Source organism: Condylostylus longicornis, unplaced genomic scaffold (assembly GCF_029603195.1).
Source record: "Condylostylus longicornis isolate FDR11 unplaced genomic scaffold, ASM2960319v2 ptg000048l, whole genome shotgun sequence".
Taxonomy (NCBI): domain Eukaryota; kingdom Metazoa; phylum Arthropoda; class Insecta; order Diptera; family Dolichopodidae; genus Condylostylus; species Condylostylus longicornis.
The window spans coordinates 20154808-20181728 of NW_026578017.1; the positions used below are offsets into that span (position 1 = coordinate 20154808).

The following is a 26921-nucleotide window of genomic DNA, read 5'->3' on the forward strand; positions in this document are numbered from 1 at the left end:
CATAAGAATAAAGTCATGCACATGGATGCTATATATGTTTTGGACAAATTAGAATTGTGAAACAGAAATAATATGTTCTAAATATTTAATATTAATGAAAAAAAAAAATGTAACAAAAAAGTCCTTGAAATTTCTGCCACTATATACCCTTCAAATAAAATAAAGGCTGTTTGAATATTTTGTTTTTCATAATATTAAATTAATAAAAATAATTTTTTTAATTTAATTTTTAATTAAATTTTAAAATTCTATAATAGAAAATAATTATTTAATATTCAGTAATTTTTAATTAAATAACAATAATTTATTTAATTATTAAATATTAATAATTCACTTTTCATATATTTAATATTTTAGATAACTGGAGCTGCACAAATAATTGTTGGTACCGCATTATTATGGGGTCATATAGGTTATTATGGAATTGCACAAAATAAATTTTGGGCGCCATCAACAATATTATTGGCATTAGGACCATTTACATTTATATTATGTTGGATGGGATGTCAAGCAACAAATCAAAAGAAAAGATGTTTACTAGGAATGGTAAATTATTATAAAAAGAAGTCATACAAGTTGATATAATATATTCATAAATCATTTTATATTTTAATGGAAAAGAAAAAAAAATTGTGTATTAATTTTATAATTAAATTATTAAATTATAAAGCATTATTTAAGCTTATTATAATAATCATATTTTTGAAGTAACATAAAAATTTTTATAGGTTGTTCATACCAAAATCATAATGGTGATATTTTATAAATTATTAATTTAAACCATATAGTAAATCGGCCTTAAATATTTGATTTTTAATTTTAATCATATTTGCTTAAGTTATCTTATATTTTTATATTAATTTTTATCTACATGTGTTCTGCCAGAACTTAACGTACCAATAGAATAAAACGTCGTTACACTTATAGCTCGTGACATAAAAACTATACTTTCATTACATGAGGCCAATTACTTTGTCAAATATTCGTTACTTAACATAATTTACATAAATATTATGACAAAATTTTATTGATTTGGTCGAAAATAATGCAGAATATCGCTAGTTATCATACTTACGGTATTCCATATTCCAACAGTTTTATTCTATATAAATGTACGTTACGTATAGCTGAACATGGCTATATATAAATCTTCATATCAAAAATTTTTCAAAAAATTAAAACTATATATACATACATGTGTCTCTATATAAACTTATTTACTTATATATAAAACAGTTCAGTGCATTTTTGGTACTTGAAATATGTATACAATTTATTGTTTGTGGATGGGCATTAGCAATGCGAGAAAATCTTCCAACAGTTGTTGAAATCTATGTTGATGATTCATTTGTGGACTTTTTAGATAAATTTTCCAGAACAAAAGTAGATAATTTGCATATGTGGAATAGAATGCAAACACAGGTTAGTTAAAATAATTTTTTTATTACAAATTATAAATTTTTTTAAATTTTTTTGCTAACTAAATTATGTAAATTTATTGAGTGTATTGCATAATTTACCAGCGGAAGTAAAACTTTTCTTTAATGCTAAAAAAATAATTATTTTTGTTTTTTTTTTTTTTTTATTAATTTAACAGCTACAATGTTGTGGTGTAGATGGTCCATTAGATTATCGACGTTTATCATTGCCATGGTCATGTTGTTCACGCCCAGAACATGCATTCGAAACATCCTGTGATACTCATTATAAAAGAGGTTGTCTAGCTGTTCTATCAGAACAGATAAAACTTCGTTTATTATTGGCTTGTTTTGCTGCTGGTGCAATTGCATTAATTCAGGTAATTTTTATATATAACCAAATATAATCAAATAAGTAAGGTAATTAATATAATAAGAAGAAGTTTGATACATTAATAATTATAAAATATAAAAAACTGTATTGATTCGATACTTAGACTGCGCAAATTCACTCTATAATATTCATCTTAGGTTTGGTTAATTTGCAATAATGTTAACCTGATAAATTAAAAAAAAAAATATTGGGTACGCATCTTAGTATCTTAGTACTCTCTTTATTTCATTACTCTTAAGAGTTCTGGTTGTTACATTAGATTAGATTTTATGCCAAATTCATATAAATTGGTACAATTAATATAAGTTTCATATATAAATTCCTCCTTATGCGCAATACGGTCTAAAAATTTAAATAACATGTATCACTGTTCAAAATTCAATGCACACTAAGTATTTAAGTATAAACTTTAAATAAAAATATACAACACAAGCTCCTTAAATAGCGAAATTACATTTATAAAAATCCTCTATTTTCTATAAACAACTTGTTTAACAGTATATTGACTGTAACAGTATAGTAACTGTACGAATTTCAATAATGATATTGAGATTCCATTGTATAGAAAGATATGATCTTCTAAAAAAAAATTTTTTTAATAAATATATTTGAAAAACACTAAATAATATTTTTTATTTTATTTTTTTCTAATTATTTATTATTTTTTCAATAAACACACAAAATACACGTATAACAAAAACAACAAACATAATTAATTGAAATAATATAGAGCATTGGTGTATTCTGTGCAATACAATTAACTGTATTATTGGGTCGTAGCGAAAATGGTGAAGATATTAATAAAATTGCGAAACGTCAAAATGAAATGCTGCCATTATCAATACAAGAGAAAGGACGTCGTGATTTACCACCATCACCATTAAGTTTATCACCAACAGCACCTGGTCATCGATTATTAAAGGTATCAACAAATTTACAATTAAATTATCTTGATTAATATCTAATTAAATTTAAATTCTCACTAATTAAAATATTTATTCTTTCTTTTTAATAATTAAAAAAAAAAAAAAATTAAAATATAACGATTAAAAAACAATTTTTTTTTTTTCAAAATTAAAAAAAAACAATTTTTTTTTAAATTTTTTGACGTTTTTTTTTCTTTATTTTTTTTTATTTTATTTTTTTCTTTTGTAAATAAAATATTTTTTCCTTTGACGTTTTTATTTTAAATTTTTTCTTTTTTATTTCTGTGTGTGTCTCTTATCATTATCGTTCTCTAATTCTTTTATTTTTTTTTTTCTAAATTATTAACTTATGTACTCAAAATTCTTGCTATAATTTTCATAATTACCAATATACTAATTATATGTCACATTTTATTTTAATTTCATATTTCAAAAAAACGTATTTTATTATTATTTTTTGCGCACCATTTACATTTATACAGAACTAAAAAAAAAAAAAAAAATAAAGAAAAAAATAGAAAAAACAAAAATCTCATAATCTCATTAATTTTTTTTTTAATTTAAAACAAAACTCTCTTTGTCATTTTCATCTTTTTAGACTGCTCCACCACCGCCTCCACCCACCATGCCTAAATGACAGACGATTAGTTTTTAAATTTCAAAATACATTAAAATAAAAAAAATATATAATAATAATAATTATTATTATTATAAATTATAATATAATTAAAATTATATTTGAATATTAAAATAAAAAAAAAAAAATAAAAAAAAAAAAACATTTAATATATAAAAATTTAAATTTAATTACATATATTAATATATATATATATTCTAATATATATATAAATATATAAATATTTAAAAATATTATTATTTATAATGAAATTTTTCATTTTTTTTTTTTTCTAAATTTTTTCTCAAAAATTTTCTCTCAACAGAAATCTCAGAAACATTGAACTGAAAATCTCTCATATTTCAAATAAAATAAAAATTGAGTGATTTAAATTATACAAAGTATATAATATAATTATGAAACAAAACAATTTTAATTAATTAATAAAAAAAAAGAATAAAACAGAAACAACCATATTAGAAAGGTAAACAAACACAAAAAAAAATGAAAGATCAAAAATATTATAAAAATAAAAATTCAACAAATTATACAAAAAATTGCAAATAACAAGAAAACAATATTCAAAAACGCCCAAAAAAAAAATTCAAAGCCCAAAAATTAGAGATCATCAAATCAAATTAAATAAACAGAATATATAAAAATTATTTCATCCGAAAATTTGACAAAATTATTCTACTACTACTACTACTACTACTACTACTACTACTACTGCTCGTACACACTACTATTGAATCAGATATTCAAATAATCGGAACCTTACAAATTTAAATATTTAAAAACAAAAAATGCATTAATTGAAACTATAATCAAATATACCGGAGAATCTTCATAATTAAATTATGTTAAACTAAAAAATAAAATAAAAATTGATATATGATTATAAAATTCTTTTTGTTTCATCTTAAGTTTAGACATTGAAATTAAATTAAGTAAATTAATTAATAATGCGATATTGTTTTCCAATAATTGAATTTTAAAAATATAATAAGTAGAACAAATAATATTTAATTTTAAATAATAAATTAAAATTGCATTATTTTTATATAGTATATATTTTTTAGTATATAGTTTAAAAGAGAAAATTAAATTGTATAAAATTAAACAAAAATAACATGTATACAATGAAAGCTTATAATATTGTTATATAAATTTGACATTCAACTTTATTATGAAAATTGCATAATATTAATGATTATAATTTGGAAAATGAGACAGAAATATCAATTAAATTTTTGATTTTATTTAACAAATCCATTTTTTGATCTTGACTCTTGTTGAAATTTTCAAATATACATCTATGTATTAGGTGCTGTATAAAATATTTTGAAGCGGTATTAAAGTTCAATTATTTTGTCATAAAAATGAATAAAGAGTTTAAGGTTTAATATAAAAATCATATAATTTTCAATTCCATTGTTATAAGTAATTTTTTCATTTCTTTTTAATAATTCAAGGGAAATAAATAAAAATCCTAAATACTATTCGAATATTTTGCGAGTATTTAAAATATATTTAGCATATTTGTTTACTCGTATTACGCACATGAACAATAGGAATCATCAACCTATTTCGGCAGTTTTTTAAAATTTATTTTTTGTATAATTCACAATTTATATAACAATTTTAAAATAATATTAAAATTTCTACACATTATTATATTATATAATACTAAAATATTATAATTATATAAAATTAGATATTCCCAAAGAAATCAATTGTATATTCAATATATACATACTAATTATATAATATTAAAAAATTGTAAACCCGTTTTTCTTTTTTTAGTAATAATTGTTCATTTTTAGTCTTTTCCCTAAAAATAGAGGACTGATTTTATGTATGTAGTTGAACCAAATATATATAGAGTTGTTTATAAAAATACATAATAGCCTATAATAGTTTAAATATAATATTTTCTATATTCAATTTCCAAAACAAAAAAAAAAATATATATTTATTTTATTTGGATATCAACGTTTATTTTAAAAACTATAAAGAAATGAATAAAAAAAAATTATTTTCTTTTTTCGATTTTTAGACTGATAAATCTTCATTGAAACTTGACTATAAATATGGCTATTTTATGTATGGGGAAGAAGAAGAATTAAATAATGATCCTATGAATGTTGTTTTTACAATTTAAAAATATTATATAATTTATTTTGTAAATTTAATACTATTAAATTTTTAATAATAATAACAATATTATTTTTTAAAATAATTGAACCTTGTAAATAAAACGTTTAAATTACTTTTTATTATTTTGTATAACAAATTATAAAATTTGTTCTATTAAATTTTTATTTTGAAATTTTTTCTTAAATTTTCATTATTTAATAAAATTGACTTTGGATAATTTTAAAGTGTGTAGTATAAGACTATCATTGAAAAGTTTTTTTTATTAAAGACTATTAAAATTGTATATAACATAAATGCTAAATAAACTCGCAATTTTAATAATAAATTAAAATTAATTAATTTTATTTTTTCTGGTTAACAATGTGTTATACAAGCAAATTCATATTAATACATATATATATCTTATGACACAATATTATAGGCATTTAGTATAATTTTTGTTATACAATTACAGAAAATATTAAAGTTAATACTTAAAAAAAAAAAAAGTAAATTAATTTCATAAAATATATTTTAAAATTTTATTTGCTTCAAACTTAAATTTCAAATTTTTTTGAATTCTACATTGTTAGTTTTTTATACCATTTATTTTAAAAATTTAAAAAAATTTTAATTATTTAAATAAATTTCAATGTCAAAACTTTTCAACTTGATATAATTAATAAATTACTTCCAAAAAAAAAAAAGAAAACAAAAATTCCCTTTTATTATTTTATATTACCAATATTTTAATGTGTAAGAAATTATAATAATAATTAATTAGAGAAAGAATGAAACAACTCTACTTGCTATTAATGTTCTTAAAATTATATTATAATGATATGTATATAAATATATGTATATATATATAATATATAATATATATTAATAGATTATGTACATATATAATATATATATGTGTGTATGTGTACTTACGTACATATACAAATTGACTAATTCAGGACACAAGTGAAAAAAATAAACAAAAATATATAAATATAAAAATTTATATATACATATACATATATATTCATAAAAATTTTTTTAAAATTAATAATATTAAAAAAAATATATATATATAAATTAAAAACAAAAAAAAAAATATAGAAGATTTTTTTAAATATTTTTAAAAACAAAATTTTTAAATAATTTCTTTTTTTTTTATACTTTCTTCATTTTTTTTTTCAAAATAAATTAAGTAAAATACAACAAAAAAAAAATTTAAGAAAAAAAAAATCTATATATACATATATATAAATAAATTTATAAATTAAATAAAATTTGTAGTTTATTGTGATAGAGAATTTTCTTGTGCGACGAATGTAAACATAAAAGCAATTTGAAACAAACATAAATTAAAAATATAACAAAAAAAAATAGTAAATATTATGCAATAAAAATAATTTAATTTAACAAAATAAAAATATTTTTTAAGTAAATAATTATAATATAATAGAAATTTAATTATATTATAACATTCTCTATATATACAAATATTATATATATGTACATATATTTAAATAATTTATATATATACATATACATACAAATAAAGTAATTTAAAAATACTGAAAATTTAATTTTATAAACAAAAAAAAAACCAATAGAACGAAAATATTACAAAAAAAAAAACAAAAAATTAATAATATTTTTTTTAAATATTCCGTAAAAAAAGAATTTCTAAAGGAATTGTTTTATGTATAATTATATATATATATATGTATATATATTATATATATAATATATTTATTTAAAAATAATGTTAGAATATATTATTATAAATTATTAAAAAATAAAATAAAATAAATAAATGATCTAAGGCACTGAATATTTTGTTAAATTTAATTAAAAATTGATAAACATAATATTATAAAAAAATAAATTAAAAAATTAAAAAAAAAAAGAAAAATTTAAAAAAAAAACATTGTTTACATTCCGTTCGCTTTTCTATAATGATGTTCAATCCTTTTCAAAATTTTATTATATACATACAATACAAATAAAAAACAAAAAAATTAATAATAATTATATAATTATAGAAAATAATATAAAAGAATAAAAATTACAATATAATAAGGACGAAAGAGATGTGAAAAAAAAAAATATTAAATCAAAATTTAAACAGCAAAACAACAAATTTATAAATAAAAAATTAAAAAAAAAAAAATTACAAAATAAAAAAAAAGAACAAAAATGTGAAATAAAAAAGTAAAAAAAAAATATAGTTTATGTAGTTTTTCTATTAATATAAGTGAAAAATATAAAAAATGGAAGTGAAAGAAACAAAATAATGAAAATAATGAAAAATCTAAAATTTAACATGAAAAACAAACACATTCTTACATATAACTAATACATATGCATACCTACATCCATATATATAAAAAAAAATTATTTTATATGTATATGTAAAAATAATTTATAACTATAAAATAAAACTTAAAAAATAAAAACTATTATAAATTAATAAACAAAAAATTCGAGAAATCAAAATTTGGGTATAAAACGAGTTTCATTACAATTTAGGTTTACTAAAAATTTTATACATAAATAAATTTTGGTTGTCAATATTGGATAACAATTGTGATCGTAAATTAAACAATTTAGTATCAATTTACTTTATTCGAAATATTAAATATATTTAACCTATTGACGTTGATTACGGGAATTTACGAAATTTAAAATTTTCTCAAATTGTAAATTACGAGTATTGCCGACGGTTTGGTGTTTCTTGTAAACAGTTCAAAAAATTAATTGAATGCGTTAATGTGTTAAGTGTACTACTTTTTAATTTACGAACTCGAGGGTTAATCTAAAAATTGCAAACAAATAGTTTTTTCTTAACTTTACTCTCTATTTCTTTTTTTTTTTATATATAAAAAAAAAAATTTATTGTACGTAAGAGATGTTGACATCGATAAGTATAAAATAATAAAATTAAAGTTTATGAAAATATTTTTTAAAAATTTTAAAAATAATTTTTAATTTATTATTAAAATTCTATTCTAATCATTGATAAAAAATAGTTGTAAAAATTAATAAATAATATTATAATGTATATTATAATACATTTGTTCAAGAATATATATAGGTACATATTAATTAGTTGCGGAATGAGAATTTTATGAAAAAAAAATATTGATCAAATTTCAGTTAGTTTTCTTAACAAGCAGAACTTAAATATTAAAATTTCTATGAATTCAATTGATTATTTCGAAAAATATTGTCAATAATGTTAAATCAGCCACTAGTAAAGGAATATATCCCTGTGCCTGATTTACATGAAATTTTATTCAGTATAACGATTTTTGATAAACAGTGTTTAAATATAAAATTACTGATTATTTTCTCATCGACTAAAATATAAAATTAATTCTTATTAAAGGAGCAAATTTGGACCACTGATGGATTATAAGGAACAGGGAGATAATTTTTTTTCATATTTCAAAATATCAAAATCAAAGATTTAATCAAAAATATAAAATTGGCCATTATCAAAGGTCCAATTACTGAAACTTTAAATACAAAATTTGGTAAAACTTTTACTCAAATATATAAAATTTCTTTAAATGCATAAATATAAAAAAACGTCCAAACCAACTTAAATTATGAGTTCATTAAAAACTAATATGATATAAAAGAAAATTATGTTATCAGTTCTAATTTCATGTAAATTCACAAAAAATTACACTTGATTTAAATGTATTTTGTTTTATTTTTTTTTAAATAAAAATTATTGTTTTTTGAAATTGATAAATACGCCAATAAAATAATTAAAAATTGAATTGTTAACCCTATAATTTAAATAATCATATTTAAAAAATTAAATTATTTTGAGAAACATTTCACTAGATGATACTGGTTATAAAAAAAATTAGAAATTATTATTTGTTTTGTTAAACATAAAAAGCTTCATTCAGATGCTCGAATAAAATTATTTAAAATTTTCACGAAAAACATTTAATAATCATTTAGAGAAACGCTTCTCAGAATAACGCCCAATAAATAAGAAAGAATAATATTATATTCAAACTCATTGAAGTATATAATTGAAAAGAGTTCAGAATTGGTTAAATTCACTGACATCGGAATCATAATAATATTTGTATATTGCTACCACAATATAAAGTTAATTTCTATATTGTGTGTAGTAACACAATATTCCTGCAATTCTGATGTGACTGTAGTACAGTAGTAAAGAACTTCTATACTTGTATACAACTATAATATTGAGGAATTGATTTTGAGTATCAACTAACAGTAATATTGCAATAATGGAATGCTATACACTATTGAAAGCAACGTAAGTTTGGTTTGAAAAATACAAAAATTAAACATAGGGGTATTTATGAATATTATGTGTTATCTTCAATGAGAGTGATTATATTAAATAAATGAAATTAATTTGTAAAAACAAAAATACTAACTTTATATAATTTATTTTAAAAAAAATTATAATTTAATAATGATGATAATCATAAAATATATAAAGGGCTACGAAAAGTATACCAATAACTCTAACGTACTAAATTTGAGGGAAAAACAATTTTAGTTTTTTAAATTCATATATCATGGGTACCTATATGTGTATCTAATTAATATTTTACTAAAATCATTTTAAATTCTTTAACCAGCACACATAATATATAACTGTATATTATGTGTATTTAAAGTGTTCATAAATATAAAAAATATTATATCGACATAATCATTTCTTAATTTAACTTAAAAATTTTCCAAAATTGAAAAATAATGTGATAACAATGAAAATTTCAATATAAAAAAATTAAAATAAAAATTATAATAAAATTTATATAAGAATTTTTAAAATCTAGTTTTTGGCTCTGTTTTTCGTCCACCCAACAATCTCTAAAAATGTCAATTTACCTTTCTAAGACCAACAAAATTTTGAATATATTTACAAAATTTCTTTGTAAATTGGACTAAAGAGCAAAAAAAAAAAAACAAATCATTTTGTCAACATTCATTCCTTTTTTTTTTTGACAAATTTTGAAAAAAAAAATAAAAATCTCACAATTGTATATCGTAAAAATCGTATCGTATATTATTAATATCGTATCGCATATTCATTCACAACTACATAATATGTAATTCTTATTATATATATATATACTTACATGGTATATTTATTATTAAAAAAAATGCAATCATACATAATTGTATGTACTTGGTTTTCAAGTGTTATAACTAGTATATTGTAGTACAAAATATACATTGGCAATTTCATAAACACCAACTTTCATATTATTATCGTTATATCAATATTAACTATCAATTTTTTTTTCTAACTTTGCAATTTTGCATACATATTTCATGCTGCAATCAAAACAAAAAAAAAAAGCAAGTTCCATTTAATAACCACCATATTATAATTAAATAATGTTAATGTTATAACATTAATTATCACGAAATTAAAATATTCAAAATTTTCATTTAATATGGCTATATAAAATTTAAATGCGTAATTTTATTATAATTATTTTGTTAATCATTGAAAATGCAATATTTAAAATATCAAATTTTTCATTTATAATCAAATTCAGTGCTATATTTCAATTCCACAATAAAAAAAAAAGCAATAAAAAAAAAAATCTCATAAATGCAATAATAACGCCGCTTTTTAAATATTTAATTTTAATAACTTTTTTTTTTTTAATTTTATTTTTTTTTAATATTAATTTCTTAATTTAATTTTCAATTAAATTTTTTATCTTCTTATTTTTTCTGAGATTATTATCTTGTTTTTATATATTAATATATAATTTTTTTTCTATATTCTTAAATTAAAAAAATACGTTCTTCTTAATATTTCAAATTTTTGGATTTTTTCAAATTTAATTAACAATAATATTATATAATTATCGTAGAAAAATTAAAATAGGGTACATTTAATAAGTAAATAGAGTACATTTAATATTTCTTAATTCTAAAATAAATTCTTTCTTCATTAAATTTTTTGTCATTAAAGAAACAAAAATTAATTATTTTTTTTCTGAATTAATAATTAATTAGAATTAATAAAAATTTTGCAAAGGTTTCACTAAAGTATAACAGAAAAATAGAACAAAAATAGAAGGAAAACAAAATTTATATTTCAAAAAATAAATTAAATATTTTATTTTCTTAATTTTTAAGGGAATCATAAAATTTTTCTAAAATTTTCAATATTAAACTTTTATACAAAGAAAAATTTTCTAAAAATTAAATTTAAAATTGTGTTTTTTTTTTTTTAAATTAATTTTCGTCTTGCTTTCTTTTTTTTTATTTTATTCCTTTTGGTATAAAATTATTTTCTGTACTTTTTTTCTCTAATTTTATTCTTATTATATAATTATTCAGGTTAATATAGGAAGTTGTTGTTTCAAGAAGAAAGAAAATGATTCAAAGCAAAAGAAATCATCAAAATAAAGATAAATAAATAAATGAAAATTAAATTGCAATTAAAAATTAAAATTTTACAAAAATGACAAACAAAAACTAATAAAAAAATTTATACAATGAAAATATTCAGTCCAAAATGTATAAATTTTATTTGCCAATATAAATGTATGTCATATTTGTTATAAAAAGAACCAAAAATATAAAAAAAATTTTAATAATTTTAAATTTTATAACACGAAAACACAAAAGAAATTATTAAAATGTATTAAAATTTCAAAATACATATTTTATGTTAATTCAAAATTTTTTTTTTGAATAATTAAAAATTAATTAAATATAAAATAATTTCAAATAAAAATTTTTGTATATGCACAATGATAAAGCATATAAAAAGAAATTTTTTTTTTAAAAAAATTTTTATTATAAATGTATAGAGGCAAAAAGAGAATCTTATATGAATTAAGAATTCCAATTAATAAAATAAAAAAAATTGTTATGGAAAATAAAAAAATCATTTCAAGAAAACTATATATATTTACTTGAAATGAAGAAAAAATCAAACCTTATTTATACGAAATGTTAATTTTAATCAATAAATAAAAAATAAATTTTACTCTTCTCTTATAAAATAATATAATAAAAAAAAAAATGGCTTCATCTCATTCCAAAACAATATTTACTGGAAATGAGTGTTTATTGCAACATATATATATATATATATATATATATATATATATCTATATTAAATTTTAATTGAATGATATTGAAAAAAGTATACTGCCATTATTAAAAAAAAAAATAAATTTAATTAAAACTTATTCAACAAAAAATATTAAAAAGATTGAGCAACAATAATGAATAAAACAAAAAAAAAACAAAAAAATTAATATTAATTTTACAATTGCCATATATTTCTAAATTACGAAAATTTAAAAAAAAAATTTAATTAAAATTTACATATTTAAAAAACTAAAGTTTTTCTTCCAAAAATTTTTTTCGGAAAAATACTAACTATACTGACAAAGAATCATTTAAATTTCTTTTAGAATTTTGTGATGGCAAGACAAATGGTCTTTGTGTTCAAATATTAAATTTTTTTCAATTTTTAAATGATAATTAATAATCATATAATAATTTAATGTAATTTATAAAACTTTCATTACAATTTTATATTAATTATAATTACATTTTTATGATTATAATATAAAAAAAAATTCTTCTTTTAATTCTCAAATTATAAATATTGAAAGGGTATCTTTCTTGATTTATTTGTGTTTTTTTTTTATATTAACTACACACGAAAATATGAATGAGCTCAAACACTGATATTAAGTTATCAATATATATATATATAAATCAATATATTATTTTCTAAAAAAATGCATTCTATAAAATCGAAATACCTTAAGCTTTGTGGTATTATCAATAATTTAATAATATCTGGTAACATTATTATTATTATGTTGTTCTTATCGAAGCCTCAGTTGAAAAGAAAATTTTTTTTTCCATATAAATGATACTCGTATCAATGTAATATTAATCTAACATAATTTTTATTACCAGAGAACCAAATCATAACTATTATTATTGGATATTGGTTTGTGTTTAGGATTAAATTTTTTAAATTTTTACTTAATAAATATAATAATATAAAAGTGATAATGATACGCTTTTCCAAATTAACTAACGACTCATTATTCGAGTTTGTTTTTCAATTATAAAGAACCATTATTGTGTTAAAATATTGAGCTAGTTTAGTTTGTGAAAAGCGACCAGTGTTCATTAAAATTAAAAATTTTATAATAAAAATGTATAAGGTGATAACTTAAAATCCTATAAAATATTAATTTTAATTTCGTTTTTAAATATAGTTTGAAATTTTTTAATTTAAATTTGATACCCATAACTCAAAACGTATTTTATTAATATTCTTATTAAAACAATAATTACAAAAATATTTTTTTAGATAATGTAAAAGAAACAATCATCTCATTATGAAAACTTTAAATAAAAATATTTAAATTATATCTAATTCTCTTTTATATTTTATACTTATCACTGTGAACGGCTCTTAAGTATATGTACAATGATGAGATATATATATATATATATATATATATATATATATATATATATATATATGAGATATATATATATATATATATATATATATATATATATATATATATATATATATATATAATTCATATGATATGTAGCATATATAATGCGTATGATATATATCATATATAAATATATATATCATATATATAATTCATATATTTTATATATATATATCATTATATAATATATCACAATATATATATATCATATATATATAAATATATATATATATATATCATATATATAATACATATATTATATGTAATATATAGTGAAGCAGAAATATAAATTATATTATCTGCTAAATATAACATCTATATACTTTGTTTATATATCAATATATATATATTGATATATATTGATATATAAACAAAGTATATAAATATATATATATATATATATACAATGTGTATATATATGTACAAATTATGTGTGATCGAAATTTCGCCATATTTATATTAAAAACAGAAAAAACAACACACAAAACTATGAAAATCTGAATTATATAAAATATACCAAAACAAAACATTTGAAAACATAAATTAAAAATGCTAATTTAATATAAAAAAGAAAAATAGAAATAATTATAAAAAATTAAAAGCAAATGTAAAAAGGTTAAAGAAAGAAAACAAAACACACCATTCAGATTAGATAATTATAAATAAAATTAAATTGAAGTAAAAGAATAAAATAAAAACAAAAAAAAAGGATTATATATCAATTAATTAAAATAAAAAATAGAACAAGTATTTTTCTAAAATCTTAATACAAAAATATATTAGTATATAAAATAAAAACAGAAAATAATTAAAGAAAAGCATACAACCTTTAAAAAACAAAAAAAAATAACCATTTCAAAAAGCAAAATTTCCTTTTAAGTTCAATAATTTCGAAAATATATATGTATGTGCATTTATATATACTGCATTGTTAAAATACAAATAAATTAATATATAGAAATAAAATGGTAAAAAACCAAATTGTACATAAATGAGCGCCAATTATGTAATTTGTAAAAAAACATAAACTACATAATTTCAATAAAAAATATTAGTAGAAAAATTAAATAATTCACAAAATATAATAAACAAAGTTAAAAACAAAGATGTTAAATAATTAAAATTGAAAAAAAAAACAAACTTCATTATTATAGTTAATATTTCCCTGATTCAAGTCTAAAGCATTTTACTTAAAACACAAATATTTAAGTTAATATTTAAATATTAACAAAGAGTTACAGGAAATAGTTATTGCTTTTATTTAGAAAGAAATTAGTTTTCTTTTAATGTAATGAGTATTGAATGAGTAATGAGTATCACTGCAACGTGATTTTGATATTTTATCGTAAAAATTTCGTTATGACTTGTTACACAAAAATAATTCATATACAAATGGTTAATGTTTATAATAAAGTTTTCGAAATTTTTACGATGAAATATGAGTATTATTTAATAATATCATACTCTGAATATACTTCATTATTTTTAAATTTCTATAAAACATTTCTATTTCAATTTTTTTCATTTAATACCAGCTGTTATTAAAACTTGAAACAAATTAAATCTTAATGATTTTATTTTAAAAACAATTTCAGTTAACAAAATATTTTAAAAGAAAATACAACAGTATACAATAAGGTTTTTAATTTTAATGCCCAAACAGGAGCAATTATAGAAAAATGCCATACATTTTGCTCACACTAACTGACATTTCCTTGTTACAATATTACAATATTGCAATTTTAAATTATACCTAATGCAATAATAAAAAAATACAGTTATATGCTATTTCCATGTGTCATATTCTTTTAATGTGTTAAGGATTAATCTTATATTTTCTATACATTTAGCCGCAGTATTAAATTAATTTATTGCCGACACATCTGTACATCTCGATGGCACATTAAAATACTATAGAATTTTCATATTAACAGATATCACTGTTAAACAGAAACACTTATCATTTTACCACTACTACCGCAAATCTGTAATAAAATACAGTTTATTTTGTGTCTCCGATAAATTTTAAAAAAAAAATTTTATTATCATTTTAAAATAATTGCGGTTCGCGTTAGAGAATTATTTAATTACAAAATACATAGGCGGTTTTAGTTTTTTATCGATTTATTGAAAATTATGATTAAAACTAGTTTATTTTCAATATTTTAATTTTTATTAATGCGAAAGCTATTTGCATAACTAAGTGTAGTCATAACTTTATACCTTGAATTAGGTAATTAATACTATATTATTTTTTTTACTAAATTAAAACCATTTAAAGTAATAAAACAAAACACAGCCATTATATAAAACAATGCATTATATATTTACTTTAAAACAAAAAACACTATTAAAAACTACAATTAAAATTACCTATTAATAATAAAAAATTAAAAAAAAAACAAAACACCCAAATTTAAATAAAAAAAAAATAAAAAAATTAAAACATTTCAAAAACTCCAAAATTAGATAAATGAACAATTGAATATAATTTTAAAAATTTAAAAATAATAAAACTGAAAAAAAAAAAAACACAAAAAAAAAATATTGAAATCTTTTTGGCTATTTTAAGACATTGTGTTAGTGTAAAATTGTGTATTGAAAAAAAAAAAAAATCAAATAAAAAAAACAAACTGATATTTTCACTAAATATAAACAAAATTAAGTACTTAAAATAATTATAATTAAAGAAAGAAAAAGCAAAACGATAAAGAATGTACTTATATACTTTCTTAAAATAAATTCCAATATTATATATAAAAAATATTTACAATATAGGTACTTAATTCAAAAATTATAATAATTAAATAAGTATAACAATAAAATTATTATTATATAAAGAGCGGAATAAGTATATATATATAGGTGAAATATTAAAATTTAATTTAATTATTAAATAATTATACAAAATTAATAAACCGGCTTCTTTTCTACACAAATTACTTTTGTATATGTAACGTATATATTATGTGATATAAGAATATAATTTAATAAAACTATTTATTTTTCAAAATAATAAAAAATCTTAAACAATTTTATTAAATTGGAATTATGATTAATTTTATTCCAAAATTAATTATTCAGAATTATTTTACACTTTTATTTACAATATTTTTGTAATGTAGAACAATTTTAAAGATTTTTATCCTTTCTTTCTAAAATTAAACTTTAAATAGAAAATGTATTTTCTATTATTTAAATTTAGATTTGTTTCGTCCTCTCAATTGGCTATATTATAATCATATAAAATTAAGAAATATTGAGTATACGCGCACCTCATAGACAAACTAAACAAAATAAATTTACAAAAAAATAACACTTAGACCTGAATCAAAATTGACAAAGTCAGCTTCTATTCAAATTAATGTATGGAAAAAAAAAATAATAATTTCAATCATTGAAATAAAAACAAAAATTTACCTATATATTTTTCTTTTTTCCGCTCATTAAAAACATATTATGTATGTAATATTATAAATAAATATTGTATGTACATTTTATAAATTAAATTTCAAAACATGTTTCATCATTTTTATGTATATATAAAAAAAAAAAAAAAATTGTGTATATGTAAGTAAGTACATAATATTATAATATACATATATATATATATATATATATATATATATACATAAATCTCCTTTATCTAATATGTATATTATATATATATATATATATCAATATGTATATATAAAAATACGTAATATATATACTATAACATTATATAAATAGCTAGTAATTTTAACAGAACTTAAAAAATAAAAGAAATTATGAGAAAGTTGAGTAAAATTATAACAAAACAAAAAAAAAAAAACAAAACAAAAATTAGAAAAAAAAAGAGAGGAAAAAAATATTGAAAAAGATAAGAGAGAAAAACTACCACTTATATTATGTAGAGTTTAGCTTCACTTATTCTGACCAAAATTCTGACAAAAAAATGAAAAAAAAAAACACAAAAAAAAATTAATGAATAAATAAAAATAAAAATGTATTATAAAAAAAAATATTTAAATAAAATTGAAAAAACAAAAAAAAAAATTAAATCTAAATTTAAAAAAAAAATTACAAAAAAAAAAAGTTAATAAAAAAACAAAAAAACCTTACAAATTCGGTGAAATGTTCAAAGTAAAAAAAAACAAAAAGTTTTTAAATATTTGTAATTAATTTGTAATTTTCGAAAATTATTTTAAGGAAATTTTTTTTAATTAAAAATAAATTTTTAATTTATAATGTTTTTTTTTCGCTTCTCTCAATTTTTTTTGTTTTTAGTTCAATTATTCAAAATATTATAAAAGTAAAGTAATATTATGAAAATAAAATATATGTATATATATATATATATATAGAAGTGCAGATAGAAATGAAAAAGGAAAAAAAATATAAGTATAATATTAAAAAAAAAAAAAGAAAAATACAAAATAAAACAATAAAAATATTTAATTAATTACAATATTTTCATTTTATATAAATTATATTGAAATTTAAGATTTTTAATAGTTTTTATACATATATATATATATAAAATATATGTATCTCTATTCCTAAGAACACAAAATAATAACAGAAGCAAAAAAAAAAAAGAAATACGAAAAAAAATATGAAAAAAATAAACAAAAACAGAAAAAAAAAACCAACTTTCCAGAAAAACAACAAAAAAAAAATTTAAAAAATTAAAATTTAAAAACTGATGATAATCTCAAAAAAAAAAAAAATTTTATTTTTTTCTTTAATTATTTTATATTTCGAATTTTTTTTTTTTTTTTGTTAATCTATATAATTTTATATTAGGTGTATTTTTCTGTTTTTTTAAAAATTATAATTTAATTTTAAATATTTTTCGAATTTTAAGTACATATTTTTTAATTTTATATTATATTAATAAAGTATTTTATTTATTTTTACAAAAAAATTGATTTGTACTTAATTTTACTATAAATGATTTTTATTTTATAAATATATTTTAATTTATATATATATATATATATAATATGAAACATACATGCTTTTTTGCTATTTTCATTTTATTTTTATTTTTATAATTAAGTAATATCAATTTATTATTTTTTTTTCCCCTATATTCTTATACACTATATACAATACAAAGTATCATATTATTATACATATATAAAGATTAAATTTCATTGCTTATTTTTATACAGTAATTTATATTTAACCCCCTATATAATTCACCATACTTATGAACATCAGTAAAGTTTGATTATATTGTGTTTTAAAATGGAAATATTTAAAAAAAAATAAAATAGTTATAAAACGATGCTAAATAAAATTGCATTCAACATTATTTTAAAATTTTCAAATTTTATTAAAAATATATATTATAGGATTTTTAATTTATTTATTTTTTTGAGAAAAAAATATAAGATTAGGCTTTAATATTTTATTGTATATATTTTAAAAAATAAAAGCAATTATAATAATATCAAATTAAGCCTAACGTTATACGATATTATTATTACGGTAATTAATAAGGCATATTATAAACTTAATATGGCAATGCATTTTACTAAGTACGATTAACAGAAGTTCTATTATAAACCTGTTAATTAATAAAATTTTAAGAGAATTTTAATTGCTTAGATTTGTTTAATTTAAAATTTTATCAAATTAAATTCCGGTACTGTGCTTGAACAATTGATATTTTGTTCAAACTCTCTTGGATAAATTCTAAAATGCTCTCTTCCTATTTCTGTCTCTCTCTCTCTCGCTCTCTCTCTCTCTCCATATAAGTATAAGACAAAATTATTTATTAAATAATTTTTATAGAAATTTAATCTTTATGGTATATAACAAATTTTTAACGACATTATTAAATAAAAATTGGCATAAATATTATTATTATATTAATTTTATTATTTATTTTATAATTATTATAAAATATAATTTTATATTTTAAGTATTTTAATTTTTAATTTTAAGATTAATATCTATATAATTAAGCCCTTTTGTTCTTTTTCTTTACTCATATTTTAAAATATAGTAAGAAAAACAAAATTAAATAAAAAAAAACACAAATTATTTTTTTATATTAATTTAACAAAAAAAAAATTAATTATAGTTTTTAAATTCTTATGAATTATTAATGTACTTAGAATTTTATATTTTTTGATTGTGTACACATTTAAGTTTAATATAATTTTAAAATAGATAATTTTATAATTATTATTCTATTTATAGTTAATTATTATTATTATTATGATTATGATTCAATTCTATATATGTAATGTATTTTTTAAAGAAAACAAATGAAAAAAAAAAAAGAATAAATTGAAATTTATTTTACGAATTTTAAGGTCAATTAAAAAAATTAAAAAAAAATATTAAAAAAACAAAAATTCAAAATATTTTTTATTGTAGTTTTATTTGTTACTTTTGTTATTTTTGTTTTTTCTTCTTCTTATATCCTTGCAGATTTCCGTTGTATAGTGCAAAAATGTATTGAGAAAGAATGAAATATATATATAGGTTAACTGTAATATGTTAATATGAATTTGTCAGAAACAATAAAAATATAAAATAAAACTTTTTATAAAAAAAAAAATAAAATAAAAAACTTGCCGTTCTTGCGGACTTCTTTTGATGTATAGAAAACGTAATATAAATTAAAATTTTTAAATTAAGAGAAAAAAAAAAACCGAAAAAAAAAATTATTTTTTGTTTTTTTTTTTTGTTTGTTAAAAATTATACTTAAATATTGAAATTGAATTTGAAAAATAAAATCGAATTTGGAATGTTTTATTGATTATTTTGTTTCTTTTGGGAATCGGGTAAAGATTTGTCATATTTACTGGTAATCCTGTAATTAAAAAAATGAACGAATATTTTTAAGCTCAGGTAACATCAGAATTCAAAAAAGACTCGAAATGTGCTACATGATAATAAAAATTAGACTGTAAGATATTTAATGATCGAGAGAAGTTAAAAATTGTATGAGGTTCATATAAAAAATTGCCCGGTAAATTGGTAATTTCTAAAACTAAGTGATCTAAATAATCGAGTACTTATGGTAACATACATTCAGAAAAATTGTTATATTTTTAAAATGACAACTGTAACGTTAAATTTTATCATGATTAGGAATTTTAAACTGATATTTTTCACCTCCGTATGTTATATGGTTTAAATTATGAACCCTCTCAATTATTCTATTGTACTTGACTAATGGTTTTTCAAGTACAGAATGTACAGTATACCTTAAATCAATATTTATGTATTAACTTGGGTAACATTATAAAGAATCAATAAATTTATTCTCAAAAAGAATGACGAAAAAGTACTGTCTAAATTCTAGAAAGTGATGCCATTATTGTGGCATGTACGGAACTCATTACCCTATTTATGAAGTTATAAAGGGATAGTTTTCATAATACTTAAAGACTCTATGAAGATTAAACTTTTATAAATATTGGGAAATATGTACAATAAGCAAATAGTTGACTTTGACATAGGCACCGGCAACCAAAAAAAAAATTTATTAAATGTAAGTAAGTTTGTATGGTGTTGTATATATGTATAACATAAGTAAGTATATGTGTATAAATAATATTTAAGTATAAAAACAGTTAATTAAAAACATGGCATTTTTTATGAATAATGTCATATTTATATTAATTTCTCTTTAATTTTATGTTTATAAGTTTTAAAATTTTAAAAATTTCAATAAAATATACAATATTTATTATGAGAGGCGTATATTAATGCATACCATATTATATTCTTTCGAGTTATTAGTTCTAAATTTATATATTGTATAGTTTGGTTATAGATATGAACCTTGTACTCCTACGGTTTGTGTTTATAATAACATAATTTTTAATTTTCATAATACAAACTAAATCCCTTTTAACTATATTAGCGACATCTTTATATTATTAGTGAAACTTTTACAAATTTAAGCATTTATTTTTCTCTATATTCATTTTTAATAATATTTTCAGAATGTAGTTAGTTGCTCAACTCAGAACAAAACTCAGTTAGTTGAAAAAATTTTGAGAAAGAGAAAAAAATATTGTGAATATATCATCTTAGAATTCGAAATCAGATTTTTTATAAGTAATTTTTTATTTAAGACACAAACCACAAATACGATAATTTTTATTAACAGTAATATGTATGAATTGTATTTATTTCTTTTATCGTAAATTTATCGTATTTATTTGTTGAATTCAAATTTTATTTAGTTGTATACCTACTATGAACCAAAAAATAGTAAAATTTTTGTACATATATATTATAAAAATTGTAGAATTTTAATTACCATAATGTCAACACTGTCAGTAATGTAAAATTATTTTCAGATAACGTTTTTAAAATTTTTGTTTTTAAAAGAGTGTGTGGAATTTTAATTAAAGTTCAATAAATGAAAACGATATTTTTCATATACACACATAAATAAATTTTTCCGAGAAAGATTTCTACAAATCTAACATTTCCTAATTCTTTTAGTACACGATAGAATGGTTCCCGAGAAATTCGTGTAAAAAAAGATATTGGCTTAGTACAAAAATAATAGATTGGTTCTAGTCCTCAAAAAACAAGTTAAAAATACACGAGTCCGCAAGTTATGTAAAAAAAAATTATTTTTCTAATTATTTTAAGAATTTATTTTCGTTTTAATTCATTAAATAAAATAAATTAAAATTTAGATTTTAGAAAAAAATATGTAAAATACATAGTATATCAGAAATTCATTGATAAAAAACATAAATAACAAGAGTACAACCAAAAATTAACAAAAATTTAAACATAAAACAATTTTATTTATTGTCACTGTCTGATAATAAACGCATACGTTTGCGAAAGACTGCAAAATTCCTGCCATCACTGGAACAGTTTTCAGTGTATATTATTGTCGTTTATTAATCATAATTCTGATTCAATCAGAATACCAGGCTTATTTAAGGTAGAAAAAAAATATTTTTTTTTGTATTCCTGTTGTTTCAGATTATGTCGTGTAAAAATAAGAAATATTTTTTGGTGTTTACTCGTGTCATTTCAAATTTCGTGTAAGAACAGAATTGGGTGTATCTTACAAATTTTAATAAATAAACATGCTCTCTGGGACTTTTGATAACTTTTAATAACTTTGAAAAGTCTTATGTTTTAACAATTCCAAGCTTATACTCGTAATTCAATTAAAAAGGATTGCATAAATGAAATAGGCTATAATAGAGTGAAGTATGGAGGAAATCGGGCGAAGGACGAATTAAGAAAATTGATAAATAACACACAAAATTGTTTTTTTTTTTTTTTTTTTTTGGAATTTTTAATAATTTTATTAAAAATTTTTTGTTTTCATTTTTAATTTTATATTTTTCATTAATATAATAAATAAAGATTTTTTATTTTGTTTTTCTAGTTTTTATATATATATATATATTTTTTTTTTTTAGTTTTTTGATTTTTTGTTTCATTCAGCATTATTCAAAAAAGAAATTATATTTTATGAAGCTTAATTTTAGCTTATTTATAAATGTATTAAATTAAATTTTTTCTCAAATTATTTTTTATCATAATTTTCTTGTTTTTTTTTTGGTTTCAATTTTTTTTTTTGTGGTTTTTTTTTCGTAATAATTTATTTAATAAATTTTTCTTTTTTTTTATGTTTTTGTATTTTTTTTCTTGTTTTGTTTTAATTAGTGTACATTTCATTATTTTAATTATACGTTACATAAATACCAACATTTCGATTATCAAATATTGTGTACTTTCGAATGTACTCGTTTCTAATTTTTATTGTTATTTTATTTAATTACAAATTTCAATATTTTTGAATATTGTTTAATGTAATTATGTTTTTTGTTTTTTTTTTTGGCTATAATGATTTTTTATTTGTGAATTTTTTTATCAGCCATTTTATTTATTGATATTATTTAGTTTATATTTTGGTTTCGAAATGGCGGCAATTATTTTTTTGTTGTTTTTCTTGTTTGAAATATTTTATGTATATTTTATTATTTTTTTTATGTCTTTTAAAGCGTGTGATTGATTAGTATTATTTGATTTTTTTTTTTGAATTATCTTAATTAATATATGTATGTATGTATGTATAATGTAGCCATATTTTAACTTTTTTTTTATATTTTTTATTTTAATTTATTCTTTTGAATTTTTTATTATTTTTTGTGCTGTTGTTATAAATTTTTTTTTTGTTTGCTTGTTTTTTTCTTCTTTATAATTTTTAATTTAAAGGAACGGAAAGCTGAATTTAAAACTAATAAAATATACTTATATTTTTTTTGTTATTTCATATAATAATATCTACATATTATGTAAATATATTATAATATTATATATATATACATATATATATATATAAAATATTACATATAATAATTATATACGTATAAGTATTTACAAATATGTATGCATTCATAATAATTTTAAGAATATTTTTATGAGTTTTTAAATGTTTAATGCAGAGGATTTTTTAAAAAATTAAAAATTTGATATAAAATATGCTTGATTTTATTTTGATAAAATTTTTTTTATTTTAAAAAAAAAAAATTTAAAAAATTTTTAAAAAAATTATTTTCCTTTAAAATTGAAGCAAAAACTGTGCCCGCAGTTTTATTAATTAATAAAATTATTCCAAGTTTATTTTCGGATTATAAAATGGAGTGCCTGTATAGGCAAAATATTGTTGTATTAATGTGGTGACCGACATATACGATTGAATCCAAAAGAATTTCTTTTATAATTGCTATATTTTTCTTGTTCTTACAGAATAATTTGCATATTTATTCATATGAATTTTGCTCTTACGGCCACCATAAAGTTATCGTATTTATAAAAAGGGAGCAAATATTTATGTTAAGGATTTTAATAACAGTTAAATATATTAATCAGTAAAGCATGTAGATAGATTTAGTTTCATATGTTCGGGTGTAAGTGCGATTCAATCACAAGAAAAAAACATTATTAATTACATTTAAAGGGATTTTTTAATTTAGTTTTGTTTTTGAGAATTAAATTGTAAGAAAATTTTCAAGCAAATTTTGAATAATGAAATTTTGCTGTCTTTTATAATATTATGTGTTACGAAAATGTGTATAAATAAAGAAAACGAGGAAAACTATAAAAATTTTCTTAAATAATTTTTCGCAAATTTCGTTTTTAAAGTAATTATAATTTTATATTTTATTATTTTCTTTTTAACTTATTGCTGAAATGAAATTTTTTTTATGGTTTTTTTTTTGTTTTTATACATGAAATATAAATCTGGCAGTTAAAATCAAATGAAATTATTAATATTAATGATTTAAGTGTCTATATATATATAAATTTATTATAAATTTATTAAAAATAAAAAAAACAATCGATAAAATAATTATTTTATTAAATATATACCGTATTTTGTATGTATTTTTATAATATTAAGCGAGATATAATTATTTTAAATTTATTTAATTTTTTACGATAAGCGATTTTATGTTTTTAATGTTTTTTTTTTTATTTTATAAATTTTTTACATATTTACATTAAAAAAATTTAATTAATTATTTTGTTTTTTTTTTTATTTTTTTTTTATTATTTGTTTTTATTAAATAAAAAATAATATATTTCATTTTGGTGTTTGAAAGAGTTTTACATGGAAATTTTAAAATAAATTTTATTTTTTAATTATATACGAATAATGTAAAAATGTAAAAATGAAAATTATGTAATTTTTTTTAAGGAAAAGTGTTCTTTTTTTTAAATGTATATGAACGCGATTTTATTTATAATATTTATAGATAGTATGAGAATTGAATTTTTTTTTGTTTTTTTTAAATTGGTATTTTATATATTAGCTATATTTTATTTGTTTAGAAAATGTTTTGTAATTTACGATAAAAAAATTATGTTATTAGAATATTTTGTAAATATATTTGCATTTATTATATCAATATTTTATTATTATATTAGTTTATTAATCTTTTACTATTATAATATAATTTATATTGTTATTAAATCTATGTTGTAATATTTTATATTTTAGTAATAATAATCATTTGGGATGGATGAAGATTTCCGTCCCGAGCTGTGTGTGTTTGATGCGAAGGAGAAAATGCTTTTCGGGAGGATATAAGTTCGATAGATTGGAAGAGTTCTTGGAGACCCCTGTTGGTGATCTGCTAAATTTTTTCAAGGAATTTCAATGGATTTAACGAAGAAAGGTGTAATGTGGAGGGTTGCCGATGGGCCTTCTACTGGTCTAGTGCTGAGTGGCAGCTTTCATTCGAGGGTGCCACCTTTCCTCTCTAACTAACTAAATAACCAACTAATAATAAGAATTGCGATAAAAATGGCGAATTATTATATAGAAAAATGAAAGAAAATTAATTTTAAAAATTTATACAAAAATTTAAAATTATTAAATTTATTTATATAATATATGAGCAATTCATATTTAAATAACAGTAAGAAGTTGATCTAATATAATTGTACTACTTTGTAAAATTAAATGTTCAAATAATTTTTGTCCAAATAATAATGAAATAAAGTGTGGTTCAATTGAATTATGCAAATTAATTGAAATTGATTATTGAAATCTTACAGTATAAGAAGTCGGTCAGGTGCTAACTGACAATTTTCTAATTTAAAATACTAATAAAAAGGAATTTTGGGTACTTTAATTAAAATATGTTTACTCATTGCTTCCCGTATTGATATGGGAAGCAATATTTTGAAACACATATTTCGCTAGATTATTAATTACTTTAATTATTATTACAAATACTTTTTTTTTGTAATTTACACATATCGAAATTATATGGTCTATATATTTTATTTAATTATATTTTTTTGTTATTCGATTATTATGAAAATATATTGAAAATATTTACTTATTTATATTTATAAATATTAATTGAAAATCTTATATGAATTTTTTTTTAATTTTTT

The 26921-nt window shown here is 18.0% G+C and overlaps 1 protein-coding gene across 4 annotated transcripts; it reads left to right on the forward strand.

The window, feature by feature from the left end:
* Positions 1–339: 339 nt before the first annotated feature.
* Positions 340–20778, forward strand: LOC129611254 (23 kDa integral membrane protein). Of its 4 annotated transcripts, none has more exons than XM_055524315.1 (5): positions 340–546; positions 1237–1422; positions 1598–1798; positions 2543–2734; positions 20448–20778. In XM_055524315.1, exons 1-5 carry the CDS (start codon positions 499–501, stop codon positions 20460–20462), a joined length of 642 nt encoding a protein of 213 aa, XP_055380290.1. In that variant the 5' UTR covers positions 340–498; the 3' UTR covers positions 20463–20778. The 4 variants fall into 4 exon arrangements, with proteins under 4 accessions (XP_055380290.1, XP_055380286.1, XP_055380288.1 ...); XM_055524311.1 differs by lacking the exon at positions 20448–20778 and adding an exon at positions 11854–11961; XM_055524313.1 differs by lacking the exon at positions 20448–20778 and adding an exon at positions 3680–3823.
* Positions 20779–26921: the final 6143 nt, after the last annotated feature.

Coding starts and splice junctions, on each gene's coding strand:
- LOC129611254 (XM_055524311.1), top strand. CDS start 499: ATGGGATGTCAAGCAACAAATCAAAAGAAAAGATGTTTACTAGGAATG. Junction 547..1,236: donor AAAGATGTTTACTAGGAATG/GTAAATTATTAT, acceptor TATATAAAACAG/TTCAGTGCATTTTTGGTACT. Junction 1,799..2,542: donor GTGCAATTGCATTAATTCAG/GTAATTTTTATA, acceptor GAAATAATATAG/AGCATTGGTGTATTCTGTGC.